Source organism: Leptodactylus fuscus, chromosome 1 (genome assembly GCF_031893055.1).
Source record: "Leptodactylus fuscus isolate aLepFus1 chromosome 1, aLepFus1.hap2, whole genome shotgun sequence".
NCBI classification, from domain to species: domain Eukaryota; kingdom Metazoa; phylum Chordata; class Amphibia; order Anura; family Leptodactylidae; genus Leptodactylus; species Leptodactylus fuscus.
Window position 1 is genome coordinate 190,238,937 of NC_134265.1, and position 22,982 is coordinate 190,261,918.

The 22,982-nt window shown below is 41.7% G+C and overlaps 1 protein-coding gene across 3 annotated transcripts in view; it reads left to right on the top strand.

Moving 5' to 3' along the window:
• Window positions 1-22,982, top strand: part of HOOK3 (hook microtubule tethering protein 3) — a 77,023-nt gene that overhangs the window by 6,140 nt on the left and 47,901 nt on the right. For all 3 annotated transcript variants that reach the window (XM_075280427.1, XM_075280428.1, XM_075280429.1), the window contains exons 2-4: window positions 14,876-14,961; window positions 16,523-16,595; window positions 19,775-19,825. In XM_075280427.1, coding sequence (XP_075136528.1) covers window positions 14,876-14,961; window positions 16,523-16,595; window positions 19,775-19,825 — 210 coding nt within the window. The remainder of the gene's footprint in view (window positions 1-14,875; window positions 14,962-16,522; window positions 16,596-19,774; window positions 19,826-22,982) is intronic.

The window sequence follows — 22,982 nt, forward strand, 5'->3', positions numbered from 1 at the left end:
GAGATCGGGGGACATGAAACTGGGGGCAGAGATAGAGGGACTTGAAACTGGGGGCAGAGATGCGGGGACAAGAAACTGGGGGCAGCGATGGCGGGACAAGAAACTGGGGGCAGCGATGGCGGGACAAGAAACTGGGGGCAGAGATGGGAGGACATGAAACTGGGGGCAGAGATGGGGGGACAAGAAACGGGGCAGAGCTGCGGGGACAAGAAACTGGGGGCAGAGCTGCGGGGACAAGAAACTGGGGGCAGAGATGGGGGAACAAGAAACTGGGGGCAGAGATGGGGGAACAAGAAACTGGGAGCAGAGGTGGGGGGACAAGAAACTGGGGGCAGAGATGTGGGGATACGAAACTAGGGAGAAGAGATGGGGGGGACAAGGAACTGGAGGCAGAGATGGGGGGACAACACATATAAGCGGTTCAACGCCACCGCCAACCCACAGACGAAGTCACGGGTAACTGCTAGTAAATAATATAGGTGAATTTACGAAACTTTGTAAGGCCTGGTTCAAATCTTCACCAGGCTCTCTGTCGTTCTGGACTGCCCGGGCAGCCAGACTATCAAAACAGCAGTTACACGTGGACCCCATTGACTATAACGGGGTCCGTCTGGTGCTGGTTTCATACTGAGGAGGTTTTTGTGGCAGAGTCTCCCACAGAAAATGGAGGGGAATTTGAGACGGACATTTCCAAAATCTTGGTAAAGTGTGCCATGGGATCATATCTTTAAGGGAGTCTATCATTGGGATTTTTTTTAATTTAACTAAGCCTATATCCATGTAGCCTTAGGAAGAAAAAAAACCTGCACTTGCACCTCATTCTTAAGGGTTTTGTTTTTATGCCATTCACTGTTAGCAAAAATGACGTTAGCTATAGTCTGCAGGTCATTATGATCACGGCAATACCAAATTTTAGATTTTGTTGTGTTAATACTGTTCCAAAATTCTAAACTTGAAAAAATAAAATTCTTGGGGCACCATATTTTGTCACCCATAGCTTATTTTATAATTTTATGTGCAGCGCTGTGTTTGTCATCTTTTTTTTAGTAGGGCAGTTGCGTTTTTTATTTATACTGTTTGAGGGATTGTTTCACGTTTGGGATCATTATTTTTATATATTTAAAGTTCGGGCATATTTGGTCTTTAAAAAAAAAAAATTATATGTGATCTAGGAAAAGGGGGAGATTGTCATAATTTCACGTACCTTTTTTTTTTCTAAAACACTTTTTTTCTTTTTTTTTTTTTCTCTACTTAAATATTAAGGAGCCTGATCACTCGTATAATTTACTGCAATACTAATACATTGCAGTATATTGTAAAATCATAAACTTTTGTCTGAAGAACATTGACAGGCTTGGGAGCCTTCACTAGGCTCCTGGCTATTGCGGATCACTGCCCCAGGATCTCTCTCTCCTTTCAGGAGATGTCGGTATGAATCAAGGTTAAAGGGGTTCTCCAGAGAGTTTCAAAACTTACTTCTGTAACTCTATTTGCAACAAACCATGAGTTCTGGGTTGGTTCCAATCCCATGATCAGTATCAGCTCCTGAGTTACTATGTCACCTCTCTTGAGTTCATTGCTAGTTATCTGTACTGTACAATGGGAGCTGACTGAACACATCATTATAATAAAGAGGGAAGGGTGACATTAGGGTCAGGGTCTGGTTCTAGTCATTTGAGCCCTGAAGTTGCAAATAGAACAAATGAGAAGGTAAGAATTGAAACACTCCCTGGAGATCCCCTTTGAGGCTAGGGCCACATGGGGCAAAAATGCGCTGTGAGAAAAACCATGGCGGCAACACATCACAGTTCTTCTTGCGGCACTTTAGACAGAAAGTTCGCAGAGGTTTCCTGTGCGGACTTTGTTTCAATTATACCTATAGGGAAACTGCCGGCATTTCTGTAGGTATAATTGAAATACTGCAATTTCCAAAACCGCACCTGCTTTGGATATCACGGCGTGTCCGCACCGCAGATTTTACCGCAAAGTGGGTACAGGTTTCGCTAGACCCATAAGACAAAGAATTTACAATGTCTTACCATTTCATGTTTTGAAGTAGCAGTCTGTGCAAAATGTGATAGTCCAGATAAAGAGGTTGATCCAAGAAAAATCCAGGAGGACAAACTAGAAGTGGAAGGAAAGGGTCATAATCTCACCCTAGTTAACCGTATTCCAATCAACTATTACGCTCTCAATTCCTATCTCTGAGCCACCGCCCTAGATGACCCTGACTGGAACCTGATACTAAAGCAAAGTAGCCCTAGACACACTCGACCTCAAGGAAAAATCTAGAGCATGACGGATATAGTGGTTATAAACCAAGGAATATTTTCCTAACTTAACACGTTGAGGAGAATTCCCGACATGCATGTTTTGTTTATAGCCCATAAAACTCATCAGGGGAATGAAAGAACTATGGTTAATATTCATGAATTTTATATATCACATCATGGTAAACAGATTAACACACCTATTACGCAGCAGGTGTGAGGAAACCCAAATAGATAGCCCCTACTACTGTCCAGTCTTCCAGTTCTTACAACTCTCTAGCATTATGTGCGATAAACCTAGTAGGCAGCAACACTCCCTCTATTTGTCTCCCCTTTTTTCTGTATATCCCTATTGTTGCTTTTAGTTTTATCACATTTAATTTTGTTGAGTTGTAACCACTGGGAGACTGGACAGTAATGGTGACCCACGAAAAAAAAGGTAGTGATTCAGCACCCAGTCTAGTGTCGATTTAAAAAATTACTTTTATTAAACCATTTAAAATTCCAAAATGACAAGAAACCAGTGAAAAAATAGTAGAAAAAAGACACAGCACTTACATGTAGACGTTTCTTCGTTTACATGGAACAATAGATTACACGAAAAAAAAGCCTTAACCGCCTACGCGTTTCAGGGTCAGAGCCCCTTCCTCATGGCAAAGTAAAGGCTGAATGAGAAATGTGCCTCTATATACCCTTTCTTAGCTTGATGTTAATTAGTCTATATTAGACACAGTCGTATCATAGTCCATTCACATTTGTCATTCGACACAAAAGCACACCAAAAACATATACAATTCACATTACAACTTCAATACCAATATATATTACAAAAAGTAAAAACTTTAAAATAAATCTAACGCGTTCTGTTGTTGTGTATATTCAATGCAATCCCAAATTATGTGTTTACTTATCCGGACAAGTATTTTTATGTGTGTAACACTTTAAAGAAATCTTTTCTATTTATTAAGTTACTTTGCTCTTCCTTATCTTCATTCAACTGTTTATTTTTATAGAATCCATGTCAGTTTGCATCTTACACAGAAGTCTATGGAGAGGGATTCTGTGCAGTAGTGGTCGGAACACTCCTCCCTCTCATTCTAAGTACCTAAAACCGGCATCATTGTTCACTAAAATACACCAATTACATCAATTTACTGCAGGCATGAAAAGTATAGTGACCAGTGGTGGAGAATGATGCAACTGCCTTTGTTGTTCATAGCCACAGCACATATTTCACGTCTTAGTACTACTGACTACTCATTTTTCGGGCGGAAACCTTTCAGACCCCATTATAGTCTATTGGTTCTTCAGGTAATTGTTTTTTAAGAAGAACAGAAACCCAGGAGCAGGTGTGAACCTAGCGTAAGTAGCATGGTGTTGTCTCACATAGTCTTCTAAGGGGACATTCACCATATCATTGTAAATGTCTGTTGCTCTCATCCATCGTAAGACGAAAGCAACAGACTTTAACAGCAATAGGGTGATGAACACAGAAGGAGACCAGTATTGCCTTGCCTTATAGTCATGAAACTATTAAGTCAGTTTTACGGCCATGAACATGAGTTGTTTATTTGCAATGTGTTTGCCAGTTTTTTTTTTTTTTGTTTTTTTTTAGGACTGGTAACCTCTGTGTCCTCAGACAGGTGACTTGTGCTAAATTCCAAGTTTGTTAGTCCATGTGTGTAATACACAGTCCAGTTACATTAATGTGACCACCTGTCAAAATCCAGAATAACCACCTTTGGCAGAGCGGACCGCTGCGAGACACGCAGGAAGAGAGGGGATGTTGTGATGATGTTCACTGGGATGTTAAGCCATGCCGACTCCAGTGCCGTGTCCAGCTGCGCTAGCTTACGCGGTTGAGTATCCATGGCGTGAACTACCCGATCAAGGTGTTCTCACAGATTCTCGATTGGGTTCAAGTCCAGGGATTTTGCTGGCCAAGGGAGTACGGTAAACTCATCCTGGTGCTCCTCGAACCACGCACATACACTGCAAACTTTATGACACGTCGCATTAACAATTCACATGTAGGAGTGAACATGGTCCGCAAGGATAGATGCATACTTGTGTTGATCCATCGTGCCTTCCACAATGATGAGTGCACCCAGATAGCTGATGACACCTGCCTTCTGCAATTGGTTATTTAACGTTGACGTCAAAAGTAGGCGGTGGTCACATTAATATGACTGGACTGTGTAGTAGACACGCACTGCCTCAAGGCACTGTTTATTTTTCCTTTTAATCTCTCAGGAAAGTTTCTTGGGTTGCCACGCTGTTGCAGTGGTTTTTGCCTTGTTTATTTTACAGGAAGCCAAGCCTTTTATTCTTTTAGTGCTGCAAGCCAAAATATTGGCTGACATTTCTGAGAGGAAAAGATAACGAAGGGGACACATCTAGAAAGTTATATGTCTGTAAAATCCCCTAATCATGAAGTAATGCCTGTTTTTCTGCTGCTGTGCCTGGGCATTTTGTGTTTGGGAGCATGTGTCAATGGGACAAATTCCATATTTGTTCTCAGTTTATTAGGGAATTGTATTCCCACTTTGAGAGACATTGCAGAAGATTTACAAGATTTATCAAACTGCATCAGACACTTTGATAACTAACCTAACTTTACGGGTTTTAATTTGGTGCAATTTTGGGGTACGTTGTTGCAATTTAGGAGATACCCGAAACTAAGCCCATTTATGCTCAAATTATAAAAATGTCTAAAAAAAAAAAAGTGCCTTTAAAATGCTTGCTAAATACGGTATGATCTAAGTTATGATAGTTTTATGTACCGTATTTTTCGGACTATAAGACGCACTTTTTTCCCCCAAAATTTTTGGGGAAAAGAAGGGTGCGTCTTATAGTCTGAAGGTGGCGCCTGGCATCCGCTGTAATAGAGAGGCGGAAGCCGGCAAGTGATAGACGCCATTACAGGTGCCGGGGCCTGAGACATCGCTGCGCTCCTCTGCCATGCATGAAGCCAGCAGCGGCAGGGGCTTCTCCGTCCCCCCGCCGCTGGCTTCATACAGGGGAGAGGATCGTAGCGATGTCTCAGGCCCCGGCGTCTATCCCTCCCCGGCATCCGCCTTTCTAGTACAGCGGATGCCGGGTCAGTATCCGTGGCCCCTTCTCCCCCGGGGCCGGTCCCCACCGGCCCCGTACCTGTAAAGTTGCAGGCCGGCTCCTGCGCGGCGATATCGCAGGAGCCGACCTGTTCGGGTGATAGCCGGGAGCCTAATGAGGCTCCCCGGTCTGTCACGGCTATATTAGTATTGCGGCTGGTCTCTATGACCAGCCGTAATACTAATAGACAGAATGTCCCATAGACGGCAATACAGTTGTATTGCCGTCTATGGGACTTGCGATCAAGTGACCGCAGGTTCAAGCCCCCGGGGGGGAATAAAATAGTAAAAAAAAAAAAAAGCTTTAAAAATATGAAATAAATAAGTTCTAAATCACCTCCTGTTTTTTTTTCAATACAAGGTGATCTAAGCAATAGATATCCCCCAAAATGGTATAACTAAAAATTACAGCTGGCCCCGCAAAAAAAACACTCTATGCGTCCCCGTACAGCTGCAGGGTCACCTGTCAATGTGGCCTTGCAGCTGTTGCAAAACTACAACTCCCATATATTAAATATTTTACCAGTTTTTGCTTCAAAATTTTTTTTCCCTATTTTCCTCCTCTAAAACCTAGGTGCGTCTTATAGTCCGAAAAATACGGTACATTATGACGTAATTATGCTTGTGAAATCTTCTCTATTGGGATTCTGCTTTTAAATGAAAGCATCTTGGTTAGTAAGCCCTGCAGATACCCTGTAGACTCATTCAAGAGTATAGTATATCAGGTTGGGTAAACACGTGCATTGGTGTCTCCATACGATACTCTGACGCAGATTCTGCTTAAAATCGGTGGAAAGTCAAGTCTTGCAAGGAGGACCTCTCTCTCCGCTGGTTTCAGTATAAAGCTGGTGGGAACCCAATGGACCCCATTATAGTCTATTTCCACAGGTAGCCGCTTTGTAAACTGACAGGGTCTCTGTTTTTTAGGTCCCCATACAGACCCGAATGATAGAGACACGAATGCTAGTGTGAACCTAGCGGATAGGTATTTCGGAGCATTCCATGGTGTGTGTTACATAATGGCTAAGTCCTCCTTTTTAAATGAGGATGTCAGAGCTCTTATGCCTTGTTTACTTCTGCGTTCAGTATTCCGTTTGTGGAGTCCTTTTGGGGACTCCCTGAACGGAATACTGAATGCATTAAAAAATAGTTCTTGAAGTACTTTTTCTCCGCATCATGCGGACACCGCGTGAAAAACACACGGACCCCATTATAGTGTATGGGGTCCATGTGTTTTCATTGCTCACCACTTTTTAACCCCTTAGCGACCCTTGACGTAACTGTACGTCATGGGTCGCATGGGGATGTATGGAGCGAGCTCACATGCTGAGCTCGCTCCATACACGGCAGATGCCGGCTGTATAATACAGCCAGGACCTGCCAATAACAGCAGCGGTCGGTGCCCAAGCCGATCGCTGCTGTTAACCCTTTGCACACTGCGGTCAAACGTGACCGCAGTGTGTAAACGGCGCCGGCGGCATGGGCGCCGCCATGTTTCGCCGATCGCCGCCCTCCTGAACGTCACATGAGGGCGGTGATCGGTTGCTATGACAGCTGGAAGCCTATTGAAGGCTTCCAGGCTTGTCTCTGCACAAGATCTATTAGACGATGCCAGAGGCATCGTGTAATAGAAGTGCTGGGATTTTCCTATTCACTGCAATACTGTAGTATTGCAGTGAATAGTATGAGCGATCAGACCCCCTAGGTTTCAAGGTACCTAAGGGGTCTGATCATAAATGTAACAGAAGAAAAAAAAAAGTTTTTAAAAGTATTAAAAAAATAAAAAAAAATATAAAAGTTCAAATCACCCCCCTTTCCCTAGATTAGCTATAAAAGTAATTAAAGAACATTAAACATAAACATATTAGGTATCCCCGCGCTCCAAAATGCCCGAACTATTAGAATATTAAAACATTTATCCCGTACTGTGAACGGCGTAGCGGCAAAAAAAATAAAAACAGCCAAAAAGCGTTTTTTTCAACACTTTGCCTCCTATAAAAAATTGAATAGAAAGTGATCAAACCATCAGATCTTTCCCCAAATGGTATCAATAGAAACGTCATCTTGTCCCGCATAAAAAGACACCACAACCAGCTCCATACATGGAAATATGAAAAAGTTACAGGTGTTAGAACATGATGACACAAATTTTTTTTTCTATTTTGCAAAGTTTATCATTTTTTTAAAAGTATCAAAACATTTCAAATACTATATAAATTTGGTATCACCGCGTTCGTACTGACACGTAGAACACAGGTAACATGTCATTTGTACCAAACAGTGAACGCTGTAAAAATTAAATGGCGCAAATGCATTTTTTCTCCAATTGCACCTCATTCTGAATTTTTTTCCAGCTTCCCAGTACATTGCACAGCATATTGAATGGTGCCATTACAAAGTACAATTTGTCCCGCAAACAATAAGCCATCATGTGACTCTGTGAACTGAAAAATGAAAAAGTTATGGCTCTTGAAATGTGAGGAGGGAAAAACGAAAATGCGAAACCAAAAAATGGCCTGGTCCTTAAGGGGTTAATGTGAAAAAACAGATGTAAACCAGGCCTTACATGAATGTACCACTTACCTTATTTATTTGCTACTGTTTAAGTAATCTCTTAACTTCTTTTTAATAGAAATCAAATTCTTCCTAGCAAATACCTCCCCTGCATAGTTTTTGGTGTAAAAAAAAAAAAAAAAAAGTGCCAGGCAAGGTGGGAGGGGAATTGAATGTTTACCGCGTGGTATTCGACCGGGTACACCAATAACTGTGCAAAGGGAGGTATTCAATCGAATACTACTCGCTCATCTCTAACGTAGAGCTGTAGCACTTGTCAAAGGGGGAGATTGTCACTTCAAATGGTTTATTGAACATAGGAAGGGTAAAGAGAGGGGGGAAAAAAGTAAACCATCACTATTGAACAAACATTATTAGAATATATTTGAAAAAGGGTTTAAGTGCTGGAGTGACCCTACCAAAAGTGGTCAATATGATAGATGAACAGCGCTAAAATGTGAGGTAATGCTGCTCTGTTCATTCTAATTTGTCCATGTGACACTCTGTGGGGGTCATTGGTACAGGGTGCACAAAATTGGGCAGTTGTGTCTGTGTGTCTTAGGCCCCTTGCACATGACAGTGTGCTAGTTCAGTATGCTATACGGGTTTTTCCTGAATAGTGCAATGATGCATTTATTTCTGTCAGGTTTTTCTGTCCGCTTGAAAAGTCGGACATCTTTACATGCGGACAGTGAGGAAAGGGCACGGAGTGCAAAAGAACGCACCCGATGCCCATTTAAATAAATGACAGGTGTCACAGACACAGCTAGTGTCCGCTCCTAATGTCCGTGAGAAATTTTGAACGGACACTAGGAGCGGACACTACCTGTCGGGGACACACGGTAGTGTGAACGCCCCCTTAGCCCACGCATGCAGCTGTGTATTACACTGTTCAATATGCGGACTGATGTTCAGGGCCACAAAACTCAGGACAGGTCCCAGGTTTTGCCTGTATTCATTGAATGAATGGGGCCATGGAAGCATGGGCAGAATGCAGGTGTCGCCGATGCCCTCACTATGCTATTCATTCATGGCCGGTAGCAAGTGCCTTAGGACTGTTAGGCCTAGTTGTGGTTTACACAACACCATAGTCACCATTTTCACCTGAAACCTGCTACTTTCTCTGTATGCGTGTGTGATATATATATATATATATATATATATATATATATACAGTCCTATGAAAAAGTTTGGGCACCCCTATTAATCTTAATCATTTTTAGTTCTAAATATTTTGGTGTTTGCAACAGCCATTTCAGTTTGATATATCTAATAACTGATGGACACAGTAATATTTCAGGATTGAAATGAGGTTTATTGTACTAACAGAAAATGTGCAATATGCATTAAACCAAAATTTGACCGGTGCAAAAGTATGGGCACCCTTATCATTTTATTGATTTGAATTCCCCTAACTACTTTTTACTGACTTACTGAAGCACAAAATTGGTTTTGTAACCTCAGTGAGCTTTGAACTTCATAGCCAGATGTATCCAATCATAAGAAAAGGTATTTAAGGTGGCCAATTGCAAGTTGATCTCCTATTTGAATCTCCTCTGAAGAGTGGCATCATGGGCTACTCAAAACAACTCTCAAATGATCTGAAAACAAAGATTGTTCAACATAGTTGTTCAGGGGAAGGATACAAAAAGTTGTCTCAGAGATTTAACCTGTCAGTTTCCACTGTGAGGAACATAGTAAGGAAATGGAAGACCACAGGGACAGTTCTTGTTAAGCCCAGAAGTGGCAGGCCAAGAAAAATATCAGAAAGGCAGAGAAGAAGAATGGTGAGAACAGTCAAGGACAATCCACAGACCACCTCCAAAGAGCTGCAGCATCATCTTGCTGCAGATGGTGTCACTGTGCATCGGTCAACTATACAGCGCACTTTGCACAAATAGAAGCTGTATGGGAGAGTGATGAGAAAGATGCCGTTTCTGCACGTACGCCACAAATAGAGTTGCCTGAGGTATGAAAAAGCACATTTGGACAAGGCAGCTTCATTTTGGAAACAAAAATTGAGTTGTTTGGTTATAAAAAAAGGCGTTATGCATGGAGTCCAAAAAGAAACAGCATTCCAAGAAAAACACATGCTACCCACTGTAAAATTTGGTGGAGGTTCCATCATGCTTTGGGGCTGTGTGGCCAATGCCGGCATCGGGAATCTTGTTAAAGTTGAGAGTCGCATGGATTCCACTCAGTATCAGCAGATTCTTGAGAATAATGTTCAAGAATCAGTGACGAAGTTGAAGTTACGCCGGGGATGGATATTTCAGCAAGACAATGATCCAAAACACCGCTCCAAATCCTCAGGCATTCATGCAGAGGAACAATTACAATGTTCTGGAATGGCCATCCCAGTCCCCAGACCTGAATATCATTGAACATCTGTGGGATGATTTGAAGCGGGCTGTCCATGCTCGGCGACCATCAAACTTAACTGAACTTGAATTGTTTGTCCAAAATACCTTTATCCAGGATCCAGGAACTGATTAAAAGCTACAGGAAGCGACTAGAGGCTGTTATCTTTGCAAAAGGAGGATCTACTAAATATTAATGTCACTTTTCTGTTGAGGTGCCCATACTTTTGCACCGGTCAAATTTTGGTTTAATGCATATTGCACATTTTCTGTTAGTACAATAAACCTCATTTCAATCCTGAAATATTACTGTGTCCATCAGTTATTAGATATATCAAACTGAAATGGCTGTTGCAAATACCAAAATATTTAGAACTAAAAATGATTAAGATTAATAGGGGTGCCCAAACTTTTTCATAGGACTGTATGTGTGTATATATATATATATATATATATATATATATATATATATATATATATACCGTATTTTTCGGACTATAAGACGCACTTTTTTCCCCCCAAATTTGGGGGGAAAAGAAGGGTGCGTCTTATAGTCTGAATGTGGCGCCTGGCACCCGCTGTAATAGAGAGGCGGATGTCGGCAAGGGATAGACGCCAGGGCCTGAGACATCGCTGCGCTCCTCTGCCCTGCATGAAGCCAGCAGCGGCGATGCTATTCCGCTCCACCGTCCCCCCGCCGCTGGCTTCATGCAGGGCAGAGGAGCGTAGCGATGTCTCAGGCCCCGGCACCTGTGCTGGAGTCTATCCCTCGCCGGCATTTGCCTCTCTAGTACAGCGGATGCCGGGTCAGTATCAGTGGCCCCTTCTCCCCCGGGGCCGGTCCCCACCGGCTCCGTACCTGTGAAGTTGCAGGCCGGCTCCTGCGCGGCGATATCGCAGGAGCCGACCTGTTCGGGTGACAGCCGGGAGCCTAATGAGGCTCCCAGGCCTGTCACTGCTATATATTAGTATTGCGTCCTCGTACAGCTGCAGGGTCACCTGTCAATGTGGCCTTGCAGCTGTTGCAAAACTACAACTCCCATATATTAAATATTTTACCATTTTTTGCTTCCAAATTTTTTTTTCCCTATTTTCCTCCTCTAAAACCTAGGTGCATCTTATAGTCCAGTGCGTCTTATAGTCCGAAAAATACGGTAATATATATATATATATATATATATATATATATATATACACACACACACACTCACTCACTCACTCACTCACTCACTCACTCACTCACACACACTTTCTCACTTCAAGTGGCTTTATCTCTGGTTTTATACAACCTAGAAAATTTTTACAGCCTGCAAAGATTGTAGCTCGCAATATAACAAAAAGGGTAATCTCACTAGTTGAAAACACAATTGGGAATGTGATTTTTCTGTGCAGCATGAACTGCACAACTAGTTATCTCTCAGGTTCAGTTATAGCTGTAGTCATCTTTCATACCATATCAGTAATACAGTATCTAAGTCTCAGTTCAGTGAGGCACCAGCTCTTTTAGATCTGCCAAGATAAGTAGCATGAGATGCTATGAAAAGAAAAAACTTTATCTCACAGCTATTGACAGTGTACAAGCTTTTTTTTTTTTTTTTTTTTTTTTTAATAAAATATTGTCTCATACATGTATTTAAGTTTCACCCTTGAGTTCACCACTACGTCCTAAAGTACTGGCCTTGTGTAAAAGAGACGGCATTAAGCTCAGCAAGGCATGCAGTGTACTGGCTGCCAACCAGCTGATGACTGTTCCAGATATTTAGTAGCTGTCGGATTTCAAGGGAGTGACGTCCTTCTCATGAAGCTGGGAAAATTGTTAAGCTGCGCAGTCATGGTCAAGCACTACACTTCTTGGGACAAATTGTTACTAGTAATTGAGGATATCACATATATTTTCTTGTGGCACAGGGAAAAAGTGAAGAAACACATCGTAAAAACACAAATAATCAAAATTAAAACAAACAAACCCTAAAATATATTAAATATATAATCTAAACAAAGATAAACAAACATGTTAGGTATCCCCACGTGTTTATAAGTCCCCACTATCCAGAAACTGTGTTATGTATCCCATACAGTGAATACCGCAAAAATTTTTTAAAAAATCTCAATGTGCAAATTAACGTATTTTTGTCACTTTGTTTTCTCCAAAAAATAACAATAAAAAGTGATCAAAAATCGTAAATACCAAACACTGATACTGTGAGCGCAATCCGCTCCAAGTATCACCGTATTGAAGTCCAAATTATTAAAGACATGGTTAGCATATGCTAGAGATACACAAAAAATACACTCAGCTGTGGTGCAAGGGTTAGTTCACACGTGGAGCGTAAAGGCGGATTTGGGCTGACTTTGGAGGTCGCTGCCATGAATAAAGGGCAGCCCGCTTCTTTTTTGCTGCCGCTCACGGAAAAAAGTAGTCTGGCGGTCTACATAGACCACCATTGTGAGGGGGAGGTTTATGACATGCATTACGCGCCATAATCCGCCCCCTCTATGCCCATGTGAACTAGCCCTAAGTAGTGGTTCTGCTTTAATGATGACAATGAAGCCGTATATAATACATTGCATAGACAGGAACAGGATTTACTTGCATAATTAGCATAACATGATTGGTGGAGATGTTGTAACAATAGTCCTGGCACATGTCTATTGGATAACAAACTGGAGAGAGGTCACCCCCCCCCCCCCCCCCCCCCCCCCCGAGGGCTGAGGGGGTTTTGAGCTCTCTAAATAAAGGTGAGTTGTAAAATGGTTGTAGGTAGGACCACATGTTTTCAGAATCCAAAATGGAGTCTGAGCATATGGCAGGACCACATGTCTGAAATACGAAATGGTGGTTGGGACCACATGTCTGGTATCCAAAATGGAGTTTTACACAAGCTGACATCCTTCACAATGCCAATAGGAAGTATGACTTGTCCTGCAAATAAATAGCCCTGACATATGTCTGTCAACAGAAAAATAAAAAAAGTTATTCATTTTGGAAGACTGGCAGAGAACATATGAAAAAGTCACGTATAAACTGTCGTGCATCCTTAAGGGGTTAAATGTGCAGCATGTCAGTTTATGCTGTAGATCAGGGATTGCCAACTGGAGTATCTTGGAAACCCACCAGGGGGTTGCAGGTAGGAGTTCCCTGAGGAAATCCTTTAGCCTGAAAAGCTTGGGAGAAGTGCTATAGATTTTCACCCCAGATTTGCCCCAACTTTTGCTGTGTTTCTGCAGTTCACATTGCCGCAGATCCTCTTGTCTAGTACCCCCATTCAGTGTAGCTCTGCAGTTTTTGTGTTATTTGTGGGGAAATTACATCAGTGATTGACACATCAGTTCTTATTGTTTTCCCAACATTGACAATCCGTGCACAGAAAGTTCTGCACTCTTTGAACTGCAAGGTGGGTTTCCCAATGGAAACAATGGAAAGCCGTGTACATGTGTTTTTGTTTAATGGGGATTCCCAGCTCCAAATATGCACTTTAGTCTGCAGTGAAGATCAGCAGTGTTTGTTTATTTTTTTTTTTATTTGGAGTCAAACTTTCGTAGACAATTGAAATAATTTTTGTAGTTCTAAGTAATTAAACATTCTCTCTAACCAACCATCTTAGTGATGACAGGTTACTTTCCATGGTCTCAGGCCTGTCAGAAAGACAGCCATTACTACTTCTAAATCTTTAAAACGCTGCAAAATGTTTCATTATTTAGAGATGCCAAAATGTTTAACTTTTGTCTACAATTTTAAATGCTATGTTCATGTGGAAAACCTGTTACTTATTAGAACTGTAGGGTATGTTTCACACAGTTTTTTGGCAGCAGAAAAAAATTGTTTCAGGAATTGTTTTTTTGGAGCGTTTTTTTTTTTTTTTTTTTAGGTGTTTTTAGTTGTTTTTTTTTTTTGCTCCATCACAGTGTATGGACCTGGAAACTTCTCTTTGAAAAATGCTGGAGTTTTTTGAGGCATTTTTTTTTTTGCAAAAATCGCACCAAAAAACTGTGTCACGGTTTTTCTGCCTACCAATGACTTCAATGGGTTTTTCCAGGCAAAATATGCCTGAAGATAGGTCATGTCGCTCCCCCCCCCCCCCCCCCAGCTGAAAAAAATGCTAGTGGGGAAAAAAAAGCTAGCATCTCCCTTTGAAATGAATGAGAGGCGTTTTAGCAGGCGGATTCCACTTTGTGTGAACAGAACCTAAGGATACCACAATTTGGACTATGTGTAGTATCTTGATACCAAAATAATACCTTTTGTAGTACTTCAGCAGCCATACAGTCAATGTCATTAGAAACTCTCTTCAGCGGAAAAAAGAATGAGATGTTTCTGAAGTGTTGATATGGCACCCACAGAGCCTGAATCTTACCCTCATCTAGTCTGTCATTATGTGATTACATAAAGAAACAGAGGGAATTGAGCAGTCTTACGTCCACAGAAAATATGTGGTTAGTTCTCCAAGTGTACCTAGCAGAATTGATGCTGTTTTAGGCAAAGGGAGATCACACCAAATACTGATGTTATTTAGATTTCTTTTATTCATTCTCTCTGCATTTTGTTAATTGATTTTTTTTTTTCTTTGTTCATATTCAGATACAGACATTTCACGTTGATGCACCATGTAAAACTGTAGAAGACCTTACCAGTGGCGTGGCAATGGCCATGGTCCTTCAGAAAATGTAAGTTGAGACATCGCTACTTATTTATCTAGGAAGCCTTTCCCCTTGCATGTTACAGAGCAAGATGAACTGAGCAGAGTGTTATATTACTTTAAGGACGAGTACTATCAGAAGTGGAGGGGGGCGTTCCTCCCTGCTTACACAGTACAGTGCTATAGGTGCTGCTTTGGAGAAGGGCATCCCTGACAGACTGTCAGAAACCCCCTTCTGACTGTAAAGAGCTACTGTACCGGCACCGACAGCTCTTCACCTAGGGCGCAGATTGGGAAAGCTGACACTGCACTGAATTCAACGCACTGTCGGCTTTCTAGCAGTATATAAAACTACATGTTCTCCAAGTGATGAAAGGTCCTCTTTAAGTTGGCCACACAAATTATTTTGTCTGCCAAAACCACCAATTTCCAGTTTCTAATTTGCTATAGAAATTTGATTCAGTTTAATTGTTATAGTAAATATCACAACCAGAAAGTCATTGGTGACAATGTAAAAGACAACAGAATCTTGAAAATTATTTCACTTTTTTAGGTTACAGAAAGTGGCTTGGCTAACCGATCAAAGTATCAACCATGTACATTTAGACATGTTCAGTAAAGGCTTTTTCTGCTTTGTTTACTTCTAAGGACTTCTTTGTATTTCATATGATTCAGAAGTAAACTGGTGGTCCTACATTGCATCTCATCGCCTATTCTGTGGACAGATAAATGTCCCATTGCTGGGACCACTACTGACTCTGTTGAGTAAAAGCAACTAATTCAGATTTTGTGGGACTGACAAAGATCATAGGGATGGAATGAGCCAACAACTTGTATGCTCAACAATTGGTACATTGAAATGAGGGACACATGAGGAGCATTAGTACTCCCAGTAGAGATGAACGAGTACTATTTGAAACTCCTGTTTCGAATAGCACGCATCCGTAGGACTGAATGGACGCAGCCAGCAATCAGGGGGTTAAGCAGCCGGCCGCCGGAAAAGTCTGCGTGCCGGCCGCTTCCATTCATTTCTATAGGTGCATGCTATTCGAACGGCCGTTTCGAATAGTACTCGCTCATCTCTAACTCCCAGCAATCTCTTACACACACTCTCACTCACACTGTGGCTAAGTGGTAATTTGTTAATGTGGGGCAACCCTTTTAAGCTATGTATTAAATAACAGTCTTTTATTGAAAATTTTATACACTCTTATTTGTGACACTTAAATGGGAATTTTTAATCAGACAATTGCTTATTTATTATGGTGTATTATTGGTTAATAAAGAGAATGGTGAAAGCTGCAATCCTGATTGGATGGCATACAGAGAGTGACAAATCCTTTATTCAGTGACCGTGTGAGACAGGATGGCAAAATAATGGAAACCATTTGAGCAAGTGTATATCGAGTAATTGAGCCGACCTTTAGTTTTGGTTATTCTGTAATGAATTGTAAACTGCAGTGCGATCTACGGCAAAAAAAATTTCACTTTGTTTCACTTACAGTAATAGTGTTCTCCTGTCTCTTCCTATGCTCACTACCTTGCTAGAGCTTTTTGTGGAATGTGATCATTTCTTTTGTCTTTCACAGTGACCCTTCATACTTTGATGAGAACTGGTTAAACAGGATAAAAACAGATGTGGGAGACAATTGGAGGCTGAAGGTACATCTCTTTGGAGAATGTTTCCAGTTTTTGTATGTACTTGCCGTGCCGTATTTGGCAGGGTCACATTTCTGCTAACTGTTGTAGATTTCGGACATCATGTACACCAATAAACTGGCTTAATAGATCATATCTCTGATTTTCCCAGTAGTCCTACACACCCCATACTCTTCATGTTTCTTTTCAGTAAAGTGGTAACGGTGACATAAAAGAGAACAGAAAAGGTTGCAATGTCTTTCTCAAAACTACAATTTGCTTTGTACACCAGATATATCCTTATTTTAGTTATTTATTTATTTTGGAAACGTCACAAAAAAAATATTTATTTTTATTCAAAATAGGATATAAGAATAAGGGCTCGTTCACATCTGCGTTGTGCTCTCCGTTCTGCAGGTTTCCGTTCCCTGCATAAAACAGAGCAGGAGACGGAAACCTGCAGGAGTCTCTCTCACCCATTCATTTGAATGGGTGAGAAAGCTGTCCGGCCGTGAGCGGCGGTGAGCGTTTTATGCTCTCCGCCGCAAAACCGGGTTTTATAATCCGGACACAGAGTCGGACATGCAGTAATCTGTGTCCGGATTAAAAAATCCGGTTTCGCGGCGGGGAGCATAAAACGCTCACCGCCGCTCACAGCCGGACCCGGTCTGTGGTTTGCGTCTTCTGGCATGCAGGAGACGGAAAGCACATAACGGAAGGCTGAACGCAGGTGTGAACCTAGTGTAAGATACAAATAAGAAAAATAACTTGCCTTTTTTGATTCTCCTTTGTTCTTTACTGCCAATCTCTTACATCCTCTACCTACCTTTCTTCCTTTTACGTATGTTAATATCATGCATAGGGGGTAACAGTAATAGAGGAGAATCAGTATCGCATTGGGAGGAATTAATACCATACTTTGTACTTCTTAAAGGGGCACTATCAGCAAAATTTTGCAGTATGAGCCCCACATATGCGTGAATAGCCATTAAAAAGGCTATTCAGGCACCGCTAATCTTATTTTAAACCCCCGTCCTGTTTTAAAATAAAACTATAAAAACATATATGCAAATCATACCTGAAAGTGCACAGTGGGCGGTCCTCCAAGGTCCGACGTCATCTTCTGGCACGCCTACCTCTTCTTTCTTCTTACAGTAATGCCCTCTGGTCCTGGCTCTTCCACGCCTTCAGCGTCCTCTTCTTCTGGCATGATGGCTTCAAATCCCGTGCCTGCGTAGTGGGTGCTTCCCTCCGGAGCGCTACTGCGCAGGCTTTGCCACCATTTTTAGCAATGGCAGTTCGCAAGCGCTCGTGAAGTTGTAAGGGGAACTGAGCATCCTGAGCACCGAAGCCTGCGCAGTAGCGCTCCGGAGGGAAGCACTACTACGCAGGCGTGGGATTTGAAGCCATCACACCGGAAGAAGAGGACGCTGAAGGTGTGGAAGAGCCAGGACCAGAGGGCGTCGCTGCAAGAAGAAAGAAGAGGTATGCTTGCAAGAAGATGAAGTCGGATCGTGTGCAACCGCCCATCGTGCACGTTCAGGTATGATTTACATATATGTTTTTATAGTTTTATTTTAAAACAGGGGGGGGGGGGGGGGGGGTTAAAGTAAGATTAGCGGTGCCTGAATAGCCTACATACAGCAAAATTTCACTTTGCTGATAGGGCCCCTTTAAATAAAGTGTATTATAAATGTCACATTTTATGTCCCAAAGTTTGCAACTTTTGGTTCACCTGTGCTCCGTGTGTCACTTTTTCCAAAAGTATGAGGTCTGATAAACTTACTACAATTTACGTTTTATGATATTTTGGCATAGGGCTATTTTTATTTACCACTAGACTAGATAGAATTATTCTAGTGTATGTATTTGTATATATAAATTACCGTGCAGTTAATAATCAGCTGCTAAATGTGGATTGTTGCATAAAACCTTTAGCTAGCATGACCTATTGCGTGTGATTCAACCAGCCTAGCAGTAATCTTTTTTCTTGGCTGCTTGTGTTCTTGAGGTTTAGCACAAGATTTACTTCACACACTTCACAACAGGTGTTGTCCTTGACATCCTTTTGGCTTTGCATTGGGTGTTTTTGCCCCGACATAGATTAGCAGATACAATGGAACTCACGGTTTGACTAACTGAGGCTTTGTTCACATTTGCATTGCATTTATATAAACGAAAATTGTGCTGCAATCTTGGATCTGTTGTCCAATGGTAATTTACAGTACCTGGTGGACTCCGTGGCCTATAACTGAATTTATCTTGTTGCAACAATAGATCAATAGATCTACATGCAGTATTGTAGTTTCTGTCCAAATCTATGGATTCTCCGATGAAGCATTTGATACAAATATTCCGCACCAGATATGTTCGGTAAATTAAAGGATAAGTTAATGAGGTTGTCCAGGATATTTATTTTTATTTTTTATATTAGGAAGAGGGATGAAAAATAAATACCGTAAATAAAACCTCCTCACCTGACCCTGGTACTTTGATGTCCTGCTGCTCTGATGTTTCCTTGCGGCTGAAGTCTTCACCGGCTGTGAAGACAGATACTAGAAGAAACATCAGAACAGTAGGGATTGTGCTGGGAGGCACCCAGGGACATGTAAGTATGGGTTTGTAAATTTATTTATTTTTTTTAAATTAGGCCAGGGGAGAGGAAAAAATACTATCTTGGACAACCCTTTTAATGGAGTTTAGAAAACCCTATTCACATGTTTCTGACAAAGACTTGAGAATATGTTGCAGGTTTTAAAAGAAACATCACGGATTTGTTCTCTATGTGTCATCTACTTAAGTCTAATTGGTGGCAAAGTGGTACAATCTACACACAAATCTACACTTTTTTTTTTTGTTTTTTGTAGAAGGATTTTACGGTATGTCTACTTGGGCTAGGCAGATTATGACCCAAGTTAAAATCACAATTAATTGAACATTTTATGTCAATTAAAATGATTGACCAATTTTTTTAAAATTTAAGGGCACTCCCCTTTTTACATGAAACACCAACTGACTTTTGGTTATTTCCAATTAATTGACCAGCTCTAGTGTGAACCCAGTTTTATTGAACTAACATAATTTTATGCTGGGATGCTTTTACAAGTTATATCAGTAGTAGTACCTCTGTCTCATGCACATGCATATGTTGTACTTCTGACCACACACTTATCCCATTTTCACATCTCATTTTCCTCTTACAGATTAGTAATTTGAAGAAGATTTTAAAAGGTATTTTGGACTACAATCACGAGGTAATTATAACTGAAATGGTAAAGATAATGGACACAATTTTTATCTTACCACTGAAGTGTAGCACGCCCCTAATCTTAATCCTTATTAATGCAAAATCATTAAAGGGATTCTATCATTAAAATCACATTTTATGTTGATCACACGTAGGAATAGCCTTAAGAAAGGCTATTCTTTTCCTACCCTTAGATGTCTTCTCTGCGCCGCTGTTCAGTACCAATCCCAGTACCAAGCCCCCAATGCTGCGAGAGAAGTCTCCCGCGACGCCTCCATCTTTTTCAGGAACTGCCTCTCCGCGTGTCTTCTTCCGGAGCTGGGTTCAAACTGCTTCTAGGCCTTGGGCAGAGACGACTGCGCATGCCCATAGGCCACAAGAAAATGGCCGCTTACTTACTGTGACAGCGACCATTTTTCTTGTGGCCGTGGGCATGCACAGTTGGCTCTGCCCAAGGCCTAGAAGTTTGACCCCCCAGCGCCGGAGGAAGACGCGTGCGGAGGCCGTTCCTGAAGAAGATGGAAGCGGCGCTGGAGAGTTCTCTTGCAGCATTGGGGACGCCCCCAGTGCTGCGAGAGGAATCATTTGCATACAGACGAAAACCGGGATTGCTACCAAACGGCGGCGCGGAGAAGACATCTAAGGGTAGGAGAATAACAGCCTTTCTTAAGGCTGTTCCTACGTGTGATCGACAAAAAATGTGATTTTAAAGATAGAATCCCTTTAAGAGACACTCAGGACAGGGAATAAGTGCCTAATTGCTGAGGGTCCCTCCTCTAGGACCTCCAGCGATTATGAAAATGGGTCCCCGTGTGCATTCGTGATCACCCCTTTATTCTCTTCCGTAGGACTACTTATCTAGTGGTTGGGTCCCCAGCAGTACACTATCCTGTGAGTGAGCAGGAAGTGGTGATAGTGGGAAAATCCCTTTATTTGGTCTTCATTTTTAGGTTACAGCTACATGGGTCTGGTGTGTGCTGCCTATTTACTGAATCTACAATATTTTAAAAAATTTTATTCAAAATGCTTAGCAAACACATTTTTGTAATCTTTTGCCCTTGGACTTCCTTGAAACATTGTGGCTGGTATCCAGGTCGTCCTTGTCTAATTCCTCAAGCACCAGACAACACAAATATATATAGGGCGCAACTACTGGGTAGAAAACAAATTATGCACACATTTTATGCCATGAAAAGGCAAAAACTACCACAAAAATTATATAAAAATATATATTTTTATTAGGTTACATAAAAAAATCCATAAAAATACACAGAAAAAAAATCTAAAGAATAGGGGAAAATATACATCCAAATGACCATGCATGTAGGGCTAAATGTATATAACACATGTATGTATAGGTCCATATAATTTACAGACAAAGTAACCAACGATGGTGTAACTACAAACATTTATAGTTTGAAATCATGTATATGGATTTGTACATCACAAAGGAATACCATATTGTTAGTAGTTAGAAGGTTACAGACCATGCTAGTGACTGCACATATATATATATATAAATGTCCAAATAAACAGTTCATAGACTACAGTTAACCACCACCGGCATGTAACCAACTAGCTTAACAAGTCTCCACACACCTATATGGTGGTCTCTCCCTAAGGAGTGACAATATCCCCCGAACGGCATGTAACCAGTAATTTGAAAGAAGTACGGACCCATTCAATACCATGTAGACATATTCTCTTAGTGCCCTTACCATGCAAACCAGCAAATTGAGCAATGTGTTCCCCTTCTGATAGCTGGTCTACTGGCCTTGCTGTACTATCTTGTCATTACAGCAGTGGCGACAGTGCAATTTCAATCTTTGTAGCTTTTTCTGATGGAGAGAACTATTGCATCTGTAGTACTGACCACTAAGGCTGGGTTGACATCTGTGCTGGAGACTCCGTTGCAGTGACCGCCAAAAATAGCCTGACAAGAAAGTGCTGCAAGACCAACTTTTTTGTCTGGTTGTTTCCGTTTAAAACAACGGACACCCCACAGACCCCGTTATAATCAGTGAGGTCTGGCTGTCACCGTTGGTGTCTGCAGCTGTAGCAGTCCATGTATCAGTTGTCTGGTCCTCCAACAGAATCTGAAAACCGGACGCAGATGTGAACATATTATAAAGCTTCTCTACCTCTGTTTTACTCTTCATATCTAGTAGGAGCTTTGTATAGAATCAATGTGTTAAGCCCATTAAGATGCTCACTTTGACTCATGTTAAATCTTGTTTAGTTTTGTATATTTCTCTATGGTTTCTATGAAACGGTTTATTGTTTTAGGGCGGGTTCACACCTGCGCCTGGTCTCCTCATTAGCCAATCCGGCGGGTTTCTGTCTTCTACCCCGAGAAACTGGACAGGGGACGGAAACCTGTCGGTCAGTTTTCAAACCCATTCACTTGAATGGGTTTGCAAAGTGAACGCTTGTGTGCGTCTTCTGACTGTCCTCGGTGAAACCGTTTTTTTTAACCGGACACAAAGTCGGACATACAGGGCTTTGGGTCCGGTTAAAAAAAAAAACGGTTTTGCCACGGACAGGCAAAACACGCACACGGGTGGTCACTTTGCAAACACATTCAAGTGAATGGGTTTGAAAACTGACCGCCAGGTTTCCTTCCTCTGTCCAGTTTGTCGGGGCAGAAGACGGAAAGCCGCCGGATTGGCTAAAGTGGAGACTGGGCGCAAGGGTGAACCCGCCCTTAGTTTTTTATGCTAGCCCTGGTTTTCTGCATTTAAAGGGGTTGGCCACTTTCAGACCAAAATTGACAAACAAATGTACAATAAAAAGATATACAATTTTCCAATATACTTTCTGTATCAATTCCTCACGGTTTTCTAGATTTCGGCTTGCTGTCATTCATTCTGTTACTTCTAGAGGATAAAACTCTGACCATGGTCATGTGATATACGGTCCATGGTCATGTGATGAGCACACAGGTGTCGCTCGTTATAGTCACAGCACAGTAATCAGACATCAGCCTGGTAATCAGCTGTGCACCTGTGTGCTCATCACATGACCATGGTCAGAGTTTTATCCTCTAGACCAGTGGTTCTTAACCAGGGTTCGATGGAACCCTAGGCCCTATGCACAGTTCATTTTGTGTACCAGTAAAAAACATATACCGTATATACTCGAGTAACATGTAGATTGTGAGCCCT